Genomic DNA, 17,628 nt, shown 5'->3' on the forward strand with positions numbered 1-17,628 from the left:
ACCTTCTGTTTGAATAGTACGCTGGTGTTTTCCTTCCCCACATAACAGTGAATACGGACTGAACGGGGCAGATAATATCACATCATCACTACGTGAGAACTATCATGATCACTGAGATGATGGCAATAAAGACGGCATATTAGTTCATAACGACTTGCAATGGGAGAGAAGGGGTGTGTGTGTGTGTGGGGCGAGGTGGAGGGAGGGCTTAGAGCACAACAATGCCGGCTCCCATTTTCTCAAGTTTAATTAAATGGCTTGTGAGGGCATATCAGCCGCGCGCCACTTGACTCCCGTCATTAGGGTGTGATGGTGCCAGGCTACAGTTTTATAAGCGTATTTTTAGCAACAATAACCAGCTGGTGAACATAGATGGCTGTGAAAGCGCTGGAGGGCGGGGGGGTGAGATATTGTTTAGATGTGTGTGTGTGTATGTCCGCACGTGTGCGAGTGCGATTATGACACAGGCCTCCCATCTCACCTCATCTATCGCAAAAGCAATCTGTCGATTAGCTTAGCAAAGAGGCAAGAAAAGTAAAACATGTCATAGCAACCGCCGACGGAGTCTCCTTCCAATCGTCAGTCCAATTAAAAGAAAAAGGTGCTGATTATAACACGCGTTCGTCTCAAACAGCCTCTCAGGTATGACGCCCTGGCTGTCAGGTGGAAACACGGCTCACGGTTGCACAGGAAGGGGAAGTCAATCGACATCTGTTCATTTATCTCAGGCAGGAGACAAAATAAAAAAATGGATCTCTCGGCGCAGATCCGCATTGTGATGGAGGAGCGGCGCGTCTCGGCACCTGCTTAGAGCGCGATCACGGGCACGGCTGCAGTTTGGCCGAGCGCGCGCAGCCAATGAGGATCGGATAACCGCGTTGGCAATGAAAGCCGGACGGCGACAAGCAGGTGTGTGGACGACTCGAGTCTGGGAGGTGCAGCTCCTTTTTGACCAAGGCCGGGAGAAAAGTCCGATTATGACTCCTTCTTAAAGATCTAAAGTTTTCAGAGCAGACAAAGCATATTTCTTAATTTGGTGTTTTATGGTGTTGTGCTTACCCACCATGTCAATGTAATAATTAACCATGTTTAGTGATTGGATTTATCTCATCATGTTTAATGTTCAGTCTGCTGGTGTGGGCTCATTTATTACTCCCCACTCGGCTCTATTCACATGATAATCCTACTTTTCTTTAAAACATAGCCTTCGTTACAAGCCGCAACACTGGCGATTTCCCCTCAGCGATCATTAAAGTTTCATGTTACTTTATCTTATCGGAGCAGGTGATGTTGGTGGCTGAGTTAAGTGTCTCCCGTTACAAAAGGTACATTCTTGCTCGGAGCAAACCGGTCTTCATTAAAGGAGTCTAATGAGTGGAAATGAAAGACAATGAATCTGTTCACCATTCAGGGCTGGCTGGCCCTTTACTGTAGCCAGACTAATGATAATGCATTCTCCAGTTCTTACAAAGGGCCGATCCATATGCCCTCTGACTCATTACGTAACACTGCTCCGACTCAGGATGTCTGTGGCTGATGCTGAAAGCTAATCTGTTTATGTGTCGACGTTGTGCTCCTTCACATTTTCATCAGTGCATTTAAGTTGTGGTAAAGCACTTCATAACGGTGTTTGAAAAAAAACAAAAAACATCATTGTTTTCCTTATTACACATTACAGCTCTGCGCTCTGAGGTTTCCACATTGAGATACTAATGCGTTTGCTATTAACGGTTGAAGGGTGGTGCAGAAACCATAAAAGAACCAATGGTGCTCGCTGTGAACGAGTGGGGTTTGACAGTGTGATGACGTTTAGCTTGTATTAATATAGTTGACCAGTTTATTTACATCTGCCAGTGCTCCTCCTCTTCCCGCTCTCTGTATTGACACCGTGTCATCGCCCGGACAACTATCATGTACAACAGAGCTGTCGCAGTGACGACAGAAGAGCCTGTTGATGGAGGAAGTGGCAGCCTCCTTCCCTTTAGTATTGGGGTCTTTTACTTTAGCTTTGCCCGAGAAGTGAAGTTTTTTTTTTTTAAATCAAAACCTTGAATATTATAGTATAAGCTCATATGGTGGAAATGGCACAGGATTGTTAATATGACAACAGTGACATCATCTGCATAAATGACTGATAAAGCACAATAAGGAGGATTAAGGAAGCTCAACACAACCATGTTGGAATTGCTCTTTCTTGCCAAGAGTGAAACAAAAAGATTACCGATTTCACTTAGCTTAGCCTATCAAGGAGGCTTTAAACTGGGGGAACACAAAGCAACACAATCCGCCTACCAACACCTCCAATGATCACTAATTGACACGTTCATATCTCGTCTGCTTAAAAAACAAACTTCTGTTTCTGGTATTTATGCTAAGCTAAGCTAACTGGATGCTGTATATTGACTGAACAGGTGTGAGACTGGTATCAATCCTGTCACGTTAGTGAATATGAGCGTATTTCTCAAACTCAAAATGACATGTTATATTCTTTACATGTTATGAGTTGTACCGGTAATACCCTTTTTCTGGTCCAGTGACTTTATCAAACAAAATATAATGTATTTTGTTGGTCAAATTTGTCAAATTAAACAGAGCTGGTAGGTTTTTATACTTACTTTAGGCGGAGCAAGGCTAACTGTTTTCCTATGCTTCCAGTCTTCATGCTAAGCTAAGCTAATAGCCCACATGTGCATACAGCATGTGTGCATTTAGCGTACAAACATTGGTGGTGATGATCTTCACACTGTACTCTCGGCAAGACGGCAAATTTCAAAAAACATGAAAAATGTCCTTGAAAACACTTGATCGAGTATCGTCAAGCAAAACATTATTATTTTTAATGCTGGATTAGGAACACCTTAAATGCCACAAAACGCTGAGTGCATTAAGTACACAACAACTGAAAAATTATCAAACAGCTACAGGATGAGTGAAATAGCTCAAACATGGCCACATTAAAAATAAAGCAAACGAATAAATGCATGCAGGAATTGGAGTCCTCAGTTAAGAGGCTATGAGTGGGAGCGTGTGTGTGTGTGTGCGTGTGTGTGTGTGTGTGTGCGGCAGAAGGCCTAAAAAGACAGGCATACTTGCCCGAAGACAAATAGCCCTTTGACCTTTATATGAACCGGCAGCCCCTGGTGGGTGATAACTCATGACCCGGCGGACCGGTCGGCCATCCATCTCTCACCCTGGTAAGGATGAATGTGATAATGAACACACCCGCTTGCTGCTATTTAGATAGCCCTGAAGTCACCGCTATGACAAACTACACACACACAGAGGGAGAGCGAGAGCGAGAGAGAGCGAGAGCGAGAGAGAGCGAGAGCAAGAGAGAGCGAGAGAGAGAGCGAGTGAGAGCCGGGGCTGAGCCTTGTTTACACTCTCTGCCTGTTCAACAGCAGGCCACGACTGTACAAACTCAAACTGTGCCAGAGGGAGCCAGTACAAACTCAGGGTCAACTGACAGCACATATCTGTCTTACAGCACACACTGATCACAGTACATTCAGCGCACTACGTGTTGCTGCTGTGGACGTTTACAGTTCTGTACAGTGATGAGGTTACGATAGGAACCATTTGACAACTACTTTGTAAAGATGTCGGATCTTCCATAGAAGACTCTCCGGTCATCGAAAAATGGGGGAATTCATTAAGAAAATGGCAGATTACGTCATTAAAAAAGGCAACTAGGCTGGAGACACGGCAAAGTTCAGCAAACTCAAGATGGAGTCTTGCTTTCAGTGTCGCATTGGCAGCTCATCCGCACATTTCCATCCATCTATAAGGTTGTAATTTCACTTCTGAAGTACTGATGCTTTGACAGGAAAGAAAACAACATGTCTGATTGGCTTAAAGAGTGTCAATCAAGAAGAAAAGCACGCTTGTAAAAAGAAAGAGTTTTGTACAGATATCTGTAGAAATGATTTTGCAACGATTCAAAAGTATTTTTGATGAATGAGCGGGGTCTTCTTCCCTCCTGAACCGCTTGTCACCTTGGCCGCTATTCTTTCTTTGTGAGGGGGCTCTAGGGTGACAGCCGCTTGCCAAAACTCTATTTTGGCTCAAAGAAGTGAACTTCCTCCTGTAAATATGGAACTTACAGCAGACATCTGAATTCCACAATTGATCTAATCCGCTGCAATTTTTGAAAGCTCAATGTGCTTTTCTTCCACCTGATGATCCATTCAAATGAAAATGAAGCTCCATCACGCTAATAGGGGGGGGGGGGGGAGCGGAGCGGAGAATAGTCAGCAGTCAGCAGGAATAGCAGGGGGATTAGCATCGCTGTCGTCGGGGGCTGTTATCAATAAAGCCGGTTGCTGCTCTCTCCGTCGTCAGTTCAACGGGCCTCGCTGGGTTTTACCGCGGTGCAGATTCCAGCTCAGCGCCGGGCTGCCGTCTCCCCGACGGAAGACCTGGCATTGCTGCGAACGGTGCAACAGATGATTAGTCTGATTTTACGTTATTGTTTCTGGACATTTAGGAAATTATGTGGATTTTGGAAAGCACTAACCCTAATTTGAAGTTAATGATACGTTTAACTCAGTGTTACACACACACACACACACAGTGTACGTGCAGCAGTACAAAACCCTGCGGCTACTCCTCCCGTTACATTCTACTTCAGTATCGTCTGTAATGGTGACCAGTTCAACTTTAGTCTTTTAGTGTAATGTCATAGTTTTTATGAAATACTGTACCTGGCTCTCCAGCCGTTTGTTTCCCTTTATAGCCTTCAAAAATATATATATATATATATATATATATATATATGGCTCTATACCTGAATTTTGGACTCTCACCAGATAAGGGCAGATCTTACACTCAGACTTGTTAAGTGTCGAGTACATTGCGTCATTTTCCGTGCTAACGTGTTCTCTACCGTCATGTATACTACTCATACATACAGTATATAAATACTCAACCATGTACCTTATTAAGTTAAATAGCAAAACCTGATCTGACTTTGAGCTTCGGTGCTCAGCAGGTAGTGAACATTTCCTCTGAGCACATTTTAATGTGAAGACATTTGTGTGAAATTGTCAAAATTTGGCTTCAATAAAATAGATCATGAGGTCAAAGTAACAACTCCATCATCATTGAGCCCAACAAACGTGCTGGAGAATTAGACAATAACTAATTGGAAGTTATTGAGGATGAGCCTTGTTTAATGTCTCAATACGAAACCTCCCCGTGTTTAGAGGACCACAACTATACAAAGTGGCTCTAACTGCTCTAACAGTTTAGCACACGTTTTCTGTGCGCATTCCAAATAATGTCATCATATTTGTTTACATCCCTCGCAGGTCTGACATTTGAAGTGGTTTGTGTTGAACTATTTCCCATCATTACTCAGAGAAATGAAAGTTGACAGATGCGAGATGAACTGAGGCGAATCTGTTTGAGCAGCTGATAAGTCTGCTTCCCTTCATATGTGTGGCAGGTTTCTTTTTCTTTTTTTCTTCCCCCCCCCCCGCCCCCCCGACACTGAAATCGAGGATGTTTTTTACCGGAGAAATGCCTCGTATGGGGACCTACACAGCATACCTCGAGTCTAAATCTGGAACGGTGGTCATGTAGTTTCTGTGCCAGCGTGCCGGGGACTCTTTGGACCCAGAGGCATCCTCTGTCTTTGTCCTCTACGCAAGGCAACATTCGTAGCCCCGGGTCCCGCGCACCCTTCACCCTTCACCGACCGCTCCAGCCCCAAAGTGCCACTGTGGGATTGTCGGTGAGGTAGAGAGGAGGGGGGTGTCGGGGATGAAACTCTCCACCGTGCCAAAGCCAGTCCAAGCAGACCAGTGTCAAAGCACCATGTCTGTACAAACAATTCAACTGTATCCGACTCTGTGTGTACCCAGGCCTTATCTGGGCGAGGCCAAATAGGCTCTGGCCTATCAAAGGCGACGGATGAGTGACTGGAACTCTCGGGTTTTTCGCCGAATGCAAACACATCTATTACGCTCCACCACTTCAAGCTGTACAAATCAAAATCAGGATAGGCGAAAGGGGGGAAGGGGGGAGTGGGGAAGGGAGAGATAAACACCACGCTGTGTGACTGTTAAGAAACTTGGAAAACAGTACTCCACATATCACGCGGATCGGCCCAGAGGTATAGAAGACTCAGACTCGCCCGTTGCCGGCAGACTCCGTGGTGATACGCAGAACATCAGACGGAGTTAATGCAGGCAAGGAATTTTTTTACAAATACCCTTTAAAGGATTTGCCAGATAAGCCCGTCGGTCTCTCCTAGAAGGAGCCCCTAAAGGATGCTGGAATCGGTGGATGAGAGAGGATTTACTGTAGGGGGAAGAGGAGGGAGGGGAGGGGGGGGGGGTCTGTTATTTAACGCTCGCATGTGAGCAGAGTAATGAAGCAGCCAGGATGCTCATCATTATCAATGCACTAATCTGCCATTAGGCAATTCCATCAGCCACACACATCTCATATGCGCTGGATGTATTTACCTTTCACCGAGAATCAACCGGCGTCACAGATCTATTTACATACTTAAGATCTGTGTTGACCCCACAAACAAAGAGAGGTGAAAATACCAGTGCACAGAAAGCATTCTGTACACAGGTATCGTGATGGAGTTCACGACGCTGCCCTCTTTACTGCACAGAGATAATGCATTGCTACCCATAATGCTTACCACTTATCATCCATGCTTACCACTTGTCATCGTCACGGAGGTTATTGCCAAGTAGACAAAGACACAAGTGAATGTTTTCTAAACCCCTTCTCCGAACAGTGATTGGCCAATCACAGTTTGGCATTTGTTCCACATGCCGGACCGATGTGCAAAGAGCTGCAGTAAGAGCAATTCTCCGTATACAGTATATAAAGGTCTGGGGATTGTGTCTGTATTTCTAGCTGGTTTAAAACCAAATAACACAAGAGCACAATTTTATAAATAATTTTTAAAAAGGATTCAAACGTGAACGCAATGCTGAAGTTCCTTAAACAGGCATTCCTTCTAATGGCCAGTAGGGGGCGACTCCTCTGGTTGCAAAAAGAAGTTTGATTGTATTGAAGTCTGTGAGAAAATGACCCTACTTATAACTTTATTTACCTCAGTAAACATTGTAAACATGAGTTTATGGTCTCAATCTCTAGTTTCAAGTCTTCTTCAATACAGCATGATGTTCATTTAGTAAATGATCGTCCATTTTAATGTAAAATAGGCTACCTTGTGCCATACTTACAAGATCAACCAGTGTGTTTTCAGTTCAAGCAAGTTAATTGTAACAGATTTGGTCGTCTAAAAACATTCAAGTGCACTTAACTCCACCCTCTTGTTTCACTTCTGGTTCCGAAATAGGAAGCGTAGTCGGTGACTACATCCACTTCACATACAGTCTATGTCTCTAACATAAGCTGCTAGCAGTAGCATGGCAGGCTAAATAGCTTACCACCTACAGCAGTACAGTAGTAATGACACTTAAGAACCTTCCGGCCAACAAAAGTAAGGTACCAAAACGGGGGCTTGTACTCCGAGAAAAAAAACATACTACAGTGCTGCCAGAGCAAAGGTACCAGCTTCAGATTCATATTAATGACCTAAAAAAAGATGTATTAAGGATGGACAGCAGTGATTACGGTGATTGAATGTCCACCTCGGCCCAAGTAGTGTGGAGCCACGTCAAGGTTAAGACGAGCTTCTTCGAGAGACGACGCGCCGCAGTGTGTCTCCATGCGCCCGCTCGCTGAAATGAACTCCTGAGGTCGTCAAGGTGTAGGACTCTCAGACCTCCGGGGAGAGCCCTCAGGAGAGGCCCTCTCGCGAAGCACTCCATCTTATTAATGGAAATAAATGCTGTTAGCGCCCCCGCCCCCCCACACCTCCTCCAGCAATAAGACGTGTCTATTCTTGGCTACGGTCCCCTTCATTAACGTTATCTCAAATAGGCAGCCAGTCTGATGGTGAGAGAAGGGACGGTGCGCGGTTAAGCTGCTTCATCCAATTTCATTATTTCATATGAGGCGGGGTATCGGTGTTAACTTTGCTGTGTCAGCACGGCAGACGGGCCACTTGTGCCGTCATGTGCCCCGAGGCACGGCGCGAAGCTTTAAGTCACCCGGAGTCAGCGGGGCGGAGTCCGCCAACTGATCAGACGCTGTGACGGGGCTTCTAATATCTTTGTGACTTGGAAGTTTCCAAATGCACGCAAATGGCAGCCGAACACATTTCACGACCGACTCGCTATGTTTTGGGGACGGAGTTTGGGAAACAGCAAAAGAAAAAATAAGCTTTTTTTTTTTGTGCTGAAATTCTTACACCTTCTTCAGCTGTTTTCCACTCATGAAATATGTCCCTTTTCACAGTAGCAGCTACCACCGTTCCGTGAATACGCACGAGCGAGCGAGTGAGCCGGAGGACAACAACAGTGTGTCTGTGTGTGTGTGTTTGTGTGTGTGTGCACGCTGCAGAAAACCAGAGACGGGGAGAGAATGAAAGCGGAGAGAGAGAGAGGAACCGAGAGGAAGAGAAAGAGAGAGAGGAGAGAGATGAAGAAAGTGTGAAACTGCGGACCGTCAAATGATCTGGCCTCTCTCCAGGCATGATGACTCAGGGATGATGGCACCGTTAGAGCTAATTAGGATCATAAACTGGAGAAATGTTTTTCCACCATGATGTGTGTGGTGGTGGAGGAGGAGGAGGAGGAGGAGGAGGAGGAGGAGGAGGAGGAGGAGGAGGAGGAGGAGGAGGAGGAGGAGGAGGAGGAGGAGGAGGAGGAGGAGGAGGAGGAGGAGGAGGAGGAGGGGGGTGACGACTTCCACACTGTTTGCAACACTTCAGATTAGATGTCCGGACAGCATGCTTAAATAGTTACAAAAAAGATGTATATATTCGGCTCCCTTGAATCAACAGCAATGTGCAGATACTGTGTTTCTGTTTGGAGCTGGCTGCCATGATGCAAAGCCAGCCATGATAAGCAGATTTCCTTTTACACCTGGAAGTAACCAGGGGCGTAATTTCACATGGGGACAGGACGACATGTCCTCCTTTTGAAATAATACTTTTAGATTTGACATTCTGCGTTGATTCATACAAACGAAGTCCTCTTTCTAGTCCAGAAGTACAACGTCTGCTGCAGGTTTCTACTCTCATGCTCCATAAGGGCTGCCCTACCTTTTTGTTGGGACCTTAATGCAGCCTGAGAGGAAGACTGCCGACAAAATTCAGGGAATTGAATGTCGTAGATTAGACAGCAGTGAAGATGCACATACATTTCTATAAATTTGGTCCATCAACAATTGAGATTTATATAGCTTTTCTATTGCATCTTTTTTGTTGAATACCTTCATTAAAAAACAAAGACAAAAATGAAGAATTTCCCCCCTAAAACTGCAACACGTTCGGAAGGGGAAACCATTGCTTGATTGAACCGCTGACAACTCAAAGACATGCACCGTGTGATTGAGGGATGGGAGGAAGACATTGATTCAAAGTTTAAAAATCAGTCACTTTCCAATCAAAAAATACAAACAAAATTGAAGAATGCAGGTTCTTACATTATTGTTAACCGAATGTTTTAGAGACTGTTGGTCAGAAATAAAATTGTGGGGGTATTTCTAATTATTTCTGACATTTCTAGACCACATGATGAATGGAATAATCACAAAAATAATCATCAGATTCATTGATAAATGAAAATGACTTGATAAATGAAAAGGGCTGCAAGAATGCACTTGCAGCCCTTCTTTCAAAATAAGAGGTCAGCAGCAAAAAAAAAAAAAAAGTTGCTGACTGTTAATGAACAAAGAAGATAAACCCGGAGGACGAATTCACAAAACAGTTAAAGCTGTTGCAAAACACACACCCAGGTAAACCTGTGCTCGCACATGCACACACACACACACACACCTAAATTCCCTCTGCACTCACACATACGTTAGCTGAACTACATTGCGGTGTGGCAGTTCTCAAAGGTCCCCCCTTAAGTAGTTGATGTTTTGAAAGCTGTTGTTGGACGATGGGGCCGCAGCATGTGACAAACGCAATTAAATGTCTCGCGTTTGGTCGTCACGGCAACGAGCGCAACAAGTTGTTTGTGATGTGAGTAATACCCTTATCTCTGCAACTGTGGGTGTCGTCAAACAAAAGGCCAATTCACTTAAGTGTCACCTTCTGAATTTTTAAAACCTGCATCTGTGCTTTTCTTTTTATATCCTTGTGATTCACTTTCTCCACGACCTGACTGAGGCGGCTCACGGGTGTGTCAGAGACATTTTGGCCTTCCAGATTTGTTTTTCCGTGCCTGAACTTTAAGTACAATTTCTCACTGCCGAGCTCCAAAAAAGCCAAGAGGGACTATTACGAGATAATTACTAATTATGCTAATGTCCTAAAGTTGTGCTTTTCCCTTTTCTTTTTTTCCATGGTCATTTTATCAGCTGTCCTCAAGAGAGCACAGTCAGTAGTAATAACCTTTTTCCTTTTTTCCTTCTTCTCTCCCTCAGCTAAACGTTCAGTCAGTTAGAGGACGGCGTGTCCTAAACCGCCAACTCCTCCACCGCTAGCCTTAATCAGGGAGCGCCTGTAAATGCACAAAGCCATGTGCGCGCACGCGGAGGAGCGCCACGCCGCTTCCTGTCGGCGCTGACCTTCATTAACCTCATAAATGCCAGCGGCGTTCTTTTTTTCTTCTTCTTCTTCTTCTTGTCGCAGCTCTAAATGCAGTTATCAGCACAACCACAAACTAGTGTGACAGAAGAGTTCGGGGGGGGGGGGATAAAACCAGACTCTACATTTGTGAAATGCATCTCCGTCTCCCTCCCACTACACACAGGCCGGGTGACATTGTGTGCAGAGAGTATACTGTACTGTTACAGTGCACGCCTGCAGGTTTATAGGTACTGCTACACTGGCTTTGCAGCGAGATTCTCAATGAAAATAACAGCCAGACACAGATCAGCCTCCTCCACAATGAACAACAGAGTGCTTACACCATTGTAGCTCGAGTGCGACTCGTTTTCAATGAGCTCTCCTTGCAGCATTATCCAGCTCTGAGCACACTTCTTTTATGACTCATGTATATAGCTTTTTATCGGCGCAGTTATTCAGGCTCTGGCAGACAGCTGTCGTGGAAATGGTACTGTATGTGAAAGAGACCCATCTTCTCTTTGAAATTCTGTTGCTGCTCAAACAACTTTCCGACTGCAATATTACTTTTCGGAGGTTGACAAAACGGTATCAACAAAGGGACTTTAAAGCAACTTCATCACAATGACAAACTCGGCGACAAAAGATTGATCTCATGAGGTCGAGAGGACACTTTAAGCAATATTTGTGAGCCGTAAGAGGGTTCGAGCAGAAACAGACTGCAAGAGACCGAATTATCAATCAAAAACAATCTCATTTGTCCTGTCCAGCTGTCTGTACGGACACCATGTGACCACAATGTATCCGGTTATCTAACAGACAGTGAGGTAGGTATTTTGTACACAGCATTAGTTTTTAAATACTGCTTACACAGCCGCTTTAAATGTCACGTTCCTCTAAAAGGCTGACAAAAAAATACACGGTCACGGTGTTTTCGACATTCCTCATTCCATTACAAAGTGTCACATGCAGCAACTACGAAGAAAGATGCAGATGCAGACACATACCTCGCTGGTCAAACCGACACAGATTTTGGAATCGTTAGTAGAAAACAGTGAAAATCCTGACTGAGGTTCAGCCTACCTCGGCCTCGCCTCTCCCTCCCGACCTTTGCCCTCAGCTCGACGCGTCCTGCGTGACCGTCCTGTGGAGGGATGCCGGTGACAACCAGTGCTCCCTCTCCCTCTCAGAGCAACGAGGGGCTCGACGCCGAATCGACTTGTCTGCCACGCTGACCCCCCCCCCCCCCCCCCGCAACCTGCCCTCTCTGAAACGGGAGCCTGGGATGCCGGTGACCCTCTTCCCCAACTTCAATCACCACCAACCCCCCCCCCCGACAGCCCGCACTCTACCCCGGTGCCGCCCCCTCGCAGGGGACGAGGGCGTGAACCCGTAATTGCTAGATAAATTATGTTGCACTCGTTGCGTTTTTCACGTTTCCCCCCTCGGCGCTCTCGATGATAGGCTGATATACCGTACTGTAACGCAGAGGGAACGGGATGATAAGTGTGGTTGTAAAAAAAATAATGTTGCTCTATAAATCTCTGCTCTGCTTATTTTTGTTCATGAAAAATGAAAAAACAAATGCATTGTGGATAAAAGACAAGGAAGAAGTCTCACATATGCCACAGTTTAAAAAGGTAGCAGAGAAGAAGAAGAAGAAAAAAGGTCACGTTATACACCGATGATAGACTTTACAGACAGTGGACGTTCACCCACATGTTCCTGTACATCACTGGACTGTCGCACACAAAAAAAAAAGGCATTCCATTTGTGTCGCCGACATCCTTAAGGGACGTGACCATAAATCACGAGGCTGTGATTAATTAAGGGGCAGATCAACATCATGTCGGAGGGTCCTTTGTAGGAGCGGTGGGGGACACGGGTCAAACCAACACGGGAGAGCAAACAAACGCAGAGCGAGCTGTCCGTCCGAACAATGCGAGGCAGCGCCGGTGAAGAGTGAAGAGCTTAAAGAAAAAAAACAGATGAGGAATTTAGTAAAGTGTGTGAATTCGAGGAATTCTGGGCCTCGTAATCTTTGTTCTGTGCTGATTTGTTTTGCACTCTACAGACGTACGATTGCCCAGGAGGAGTTTGGAGGAGGGGAAAAAAAATGAATACAAGTTTCGGGGAGGAATCTGCTTACAACCTTTTGAATACACACACAGGTTTTAGCGAGCCCATCTACAAATAATCTGCAGCTTTTTTCCGAGGGAAATGTCACGCAATAATCCCTCTGTGCCTTTTTATTTTGCGTTGAGGTCGATGAATTGTGTGGAATCTCGAGATGAGGATGATCAGTAGGCACTTGAGATGAAGGAAGATGAGGATTAAAAAAATGTAATAAAAAAAGAATGCTCAGCTTTGCTTGATTTGTGGTCAAGTTCGAAGAAAATCCTTCAATCATGAAACATTTGTGAAATCTGTATTTCTCCTCCATAAACACACAAACACACACACATTCAAACAGGAAAGAGGAGATGTGTCTGAATGTTTCAGCCTGTGAGTCCACCTCCTGCAGCTTTCGGAGGAGTCAGCGGCCCCTCAGCACTTCCCAAAGACACAGTTCATTTAGGGGTGGCCCCTGAACCCCCCCCCAATGTCCCATGTTATCAGAACGAATCAGCGGCGCTGATAAATTAGCCGTTCGGGGGAAACACGCTGCGAAAAGGCCTGCCGGCTAATGCGCGCACGTTCGCGTGCTACTCATATGCAATGCCTAATGTTGTGGAACCAATTCTGCCGTTTCCATTATGTAAATACATTTGCCTCGGCGCCATATTTTATGTATTGTCTCCCTTGTCTCAATTACTTGGGCTATTAAAAATCAAGAGGCTATGGAAATGAGGTGCGGTTGTCTGTTTGCAGTTTGATGACAAGTGCAAAGTGTTTATGGGGGCTCGTTGTGCGTTCAATGGGCAGGTCGGGAAGTGTCGACGCGCTCCGAGCGCTCATCCATATTCCGCAATGTGGCGCGTCAGTACAATCGAGCATGGACGACGCGTGCAGCGGTGCTCTCGTCTCTTTATGGATATGAATTGATGAAAAATAAATGTATCATTGCTTTCTTTATTTAGTTCCTCTCTGCTTTCTTTGTGGAAGGGGGGGGGGGGGGGAAAAGAAAGATATTTCTGTGAGTGTTTGTGGCCTGTGCCAGAGCAAAGCAGCTTTTTTGGTGACTTGCTGTAAAGTAGCCAAAAAACGCTTTAACTGACATATCCAAATAACGTCCTTGCTAATCATTTTGTAAATGTCATTTTCTCACTGTGGGGCACAATATCGAATACGTTGGCGTAAAATGACTGCAATCGCAGGTACGCGTTTCAGCAGTGAACAGGAGTAGATCGGGACTATTTTATAACAGACAAAAAAAAAGGAGAAATCTCAAAACGAGGCGGTCAAAGTGCTGTAAATTATTAGTTGGTTTTTGGGTTTCCTGGCAGCATGAGTAGCTGTTATAGGCAGAGAAACGGAACACCTTCATGCAGGTTGCAGGGTAAGAAAAAAACACACACACACCCCCACACACACACACACACACACACACACACACACACACACACACACACACACAGGGGATCGGCATCCGTCTCGGTGCGGCTGCAGAGCAAATGTTGCACCCTGGTTATGTTTTAGTCATGCTTTTACATTTTGATTGCAGATACAATTAATTGTTCTGCAGTGCGGCTCGTCTGCAAGTTTTTAAGCACACGGACTCGACACACACTCCTTCATTAGGAACGCTTCTGCAGCAGTTAGGGGGGGGGGGGGGGGGGTTCTGATTCAGAAATAAAACACGTAAAATGAAACAGGAAATTAAATATTATTCTTAAGTACTGCATAACTAACGACAGAGCTTTCTCCCTGCTGAAGGCCCCGGAACTGTTTCTCAGACTTTTTAAGTGTTGTTGGATGAAGCACAGCAGGGCTCGAAGTGTTTCAGCCTCTAATGAGGAAAACATGATGTCTCATTGATGTGAGACAACAGTAAAAGAAAGCAGCTGAGATATTATCAGGAGTATCACGAGTTTGAGGATGTTAGTATAAAAAGGGACAGGATGAGAAGTGATTTCTTTTAAAAAAAAAATTTTAAATCATGCAGTTTTATTACAGTGCACATGGCTCATCCTTTATTTAATATTTGGAATATTTGAAGTCACGAATAGAAAATGGCTTAGTAATCTTGAAAATCGTGAAATTGTGAAAGAAATGAGTCAAACGGGTTCGGGGACAACGATGCATCCGGATTTAAAATCAGAACAAAAACAAGCCGATCTCAATCACTAGCACGCGTGCAAACTTGTATTTAAGCTGATGACTCGTTTAATTTCGTCGTTGATGTTCGAGACAATAAAAGCTTCTTTGTTTTTTTAAAGGACAATAAACACAGCAGCAACTAAACTTTGAAAGGCGGGCAATAAAACAATGCGTCATTTAAAGCCGACGGCAATCAGAAAATCGTTAGTCCACGTTCGTGGTTTCCAGCATTTCTCCAGAGGGCTCGAGCCGCCGCGGAGCGTGCTGCACGCGGAGGCTGAAGTAGAAGCGGGCTGCCGCGCGCTCCGATGCCCCGCCAAGGTGCGCACGACCTCTGCTCTCACACCGGGATCGAAAAGAAAAAGAAGAAAAACACCGACACAGTAAAAAGCGAACAAGTGCTGTGAAGTTGTACCTTTTCTCTTGGATCGCCTCCTCCGCCTCCTCTTCAGCTTGCATTTCACCTGTCCGCTCTGAGCCCCCGACGCGCGGCTGCTGCTGTTCCCAAGTACGGATGCCATCGGCGCAGCGTCCGGAGCGGAGCGCAGCGGTAACTTGGGACTCGGCGCGGCTCGACTCTCTCCTTTGTACTTGTCTCGCGTCAGCCTCCCGTTGCTCTCAGATAACGCAGCGTCCCAGTGGTTTTGACGTAGAGACTCGGACTATATTTTCGTCCCTCCTTATGTTTCTCTCTCTCTCTCTCTCTGTCTCTCTTTTTTGTTGTTGTTATCCCTCAAAACCAGATGAGAGCGTGTCGCTGTTCCTTGTATCACCTATGGAAAAAAAGAACTCCTGCTCGCCTCCCCGCTCGCGGAGAGACTGTTCGCAGCTCTCAGCAGTCACGGATACCGGCGCCCCGGTCTACTGCCGCCGCCTCTACATGAATTTGGGCATCAGCCACTTTGGATTCAATCATGCGGGACGCCCATCTATTTGCTGCCGAGCTTTCTAATTAGGGTCCAATCGTGGCTGTCTGGGAGGTGTGACATCACCGGCGACACCCACCAACTCGCACACCTTCTTCACCCGCTGCTTTTTTTAAATGTTTTTTTCTTTACATTTTCACTGAAGTCCTCCTACTTTTTTTTTTATTCTTCTCACTGCAGGGGAAGTCTGTTCTCTTCCCGCCCTTCGCAGGGGAGGGGGGGTCAGAGGTCAGCCTGATGGGGATCCTGCAGCTCAAGGGCACTTCAGCAGGTCGGAGGTTTTGCAGCATGAGGGACTTAAACATGGTTATTCCTGCTGGATACAAACCGTACACGCCAACCTGCTGCAGACTCACCACAAATTTGAAAAAACAAGATGTGGAGTGAAGAACGGATGAGTCTTCCTCCTCCTCCTCCTCTTCCCTCTCCTTGTTTGTTCACTGAGATTTGGGATTTTTGTAATTTCATTGCAGGATTACAGATCTAAAATAAATTCCCCCTCTCTCTGTTCTAAAGTCACCAACAAGTCCACAAAGGGAGATTACTCTCAGATGCATAATGCTCAATTCGCACAAACTCTCATCAAATGCATCTTTGATCTACAGTTTGAGACAACTTCTGTTCAGTTTACAAGCTTTGGTAGGACACTATATAGCATATAAGTATATGACTAAATTAGCCTTTTATTTTGAAAATCCTGTGTGTGTTTGTGTGTGTGTGGTGGTGGGTAGGGGGGGGGGGGGGGTGTTCAGGTGACCTTCAGCACAGGAGGCAGAAACTCTGACAAAGTTTGATGCTTGTGGCATTTGTTTTTTTTTGCGTGAAAGTGCAGAGTCGAGGCTTTCAGAAATCATTTGTGGCTTTCCAGGCTGGAGGTTGTTGTTTCGTTCTCCTGGCCGGACACGTTCAGGGCCTGAACAGTGAACAACAACAAACAAAAAAAAAGCGGATTTGTTCGACTTTCTTTCTGAAGCTGCTTCGATGTTTCAGACAATTGAACTCTGTGCTTCCTGCATGTGCGGTTATTGAATAAAAGACAGATCAAAATAATAATAATGTAAATGCTGTCGTTGCCCTCGCCAGCACTCACCCTTTTTTTTAGGTTGATGTCCAAAAAAGAAAAACAATGCATCTGCAGAAAAGAAAGAAAAAACTTAAATGACCCATCTGCTGATGTCAGAGTGAAAAGTCACTTTGAGGCTCTGTCGTCGGGTGGAAACATTTCCTCCCGGCCCGAGGGGGAGAGGAAGTAGAGAAGGGAGAGAGAGGGGGGGAGAGAGAGAAAAAGGTGGCGGGGCTGTCCGCCAGGCTGCAGTCTGCCCTCAGGACGCCCACAAATATCCATGTAAATTGCAGTTTAAGAGAAATCAATACGAGTGACAAGTTGCCAATGCCACTATCTGGGGCAGTAATGAAGGTGTGCTAGCAGGGGGGGGGGGGGCTACAAAGATAACAGCAAACAGGCTGGGTGGGGCAGAGGTACAGGTTAGAGGCACACACACACACACACACAGCAAGGTCAGTGGTTGTTGGATGGATGCTAAGTGGCACAAAGGGCTTGGACTCGAACCGTGATCATCTCTAGTATCAACACTCATACATCTCTGCATGCTTCAAACGCAACGCATGCGCTCATTGCTTTGAAGGAAAGTTTGTGGAAACGCACCGCACGGCAAATTCTGCAAAAGTTTGCGGCAGAAGCAGCAAAGTGCATTTCACATTTCAAGTTCGGGAGATACGAGACCGAATTGTCAACACAATTCATTTAAACGGCGCTTCCCAAAACAAATTAGGGCCACGCGTGTGTTTAAGTTGCTGTAGGACAACGGT

At 45.5% G+C, this 17,628-nt stretch overlaps 1 protein-coding gene across 1 annotated transcript in view; it reads right to left on the reverse strand.

Annotated features, from left to right (window-relative positions):
- The window catches only part of adarb2 (adenosine deaminase RNA specific B2 (inactive)), a gene marked incomplete at both ends in the record, with an annotated part of 163,229 nt that extends 147,836 nt beyond the window's left edge, over positions 1-15,393 (reverse strand). The window contains one exon of the mRNA XM_079292597.1: positions 15,288-15,393. Within this exon, the coding sequence (XP_079148723.1) occupies positions 15,288-15,393 (106 nt within the window). The remainder of the gene's footprint in view (positions 1-15,287) is intronic.
- Between the last annotated feature and the right edge of the window lie 2,235 nt (positions 15,394-17,628).

The sequence above is a fragment of the Melanostigma gelatinosum genome, assembly GCF_949748355.1.
Source record: "Melanostigma gelatinosum genome assembly, chromosome: 20".
Lineage (NCBI taxonomy): Eukaryota > Metazoa > Chordata > Actinopteri > Perciformes > Zoarcidae > Melanostigma > Melanostigma gelatinosum.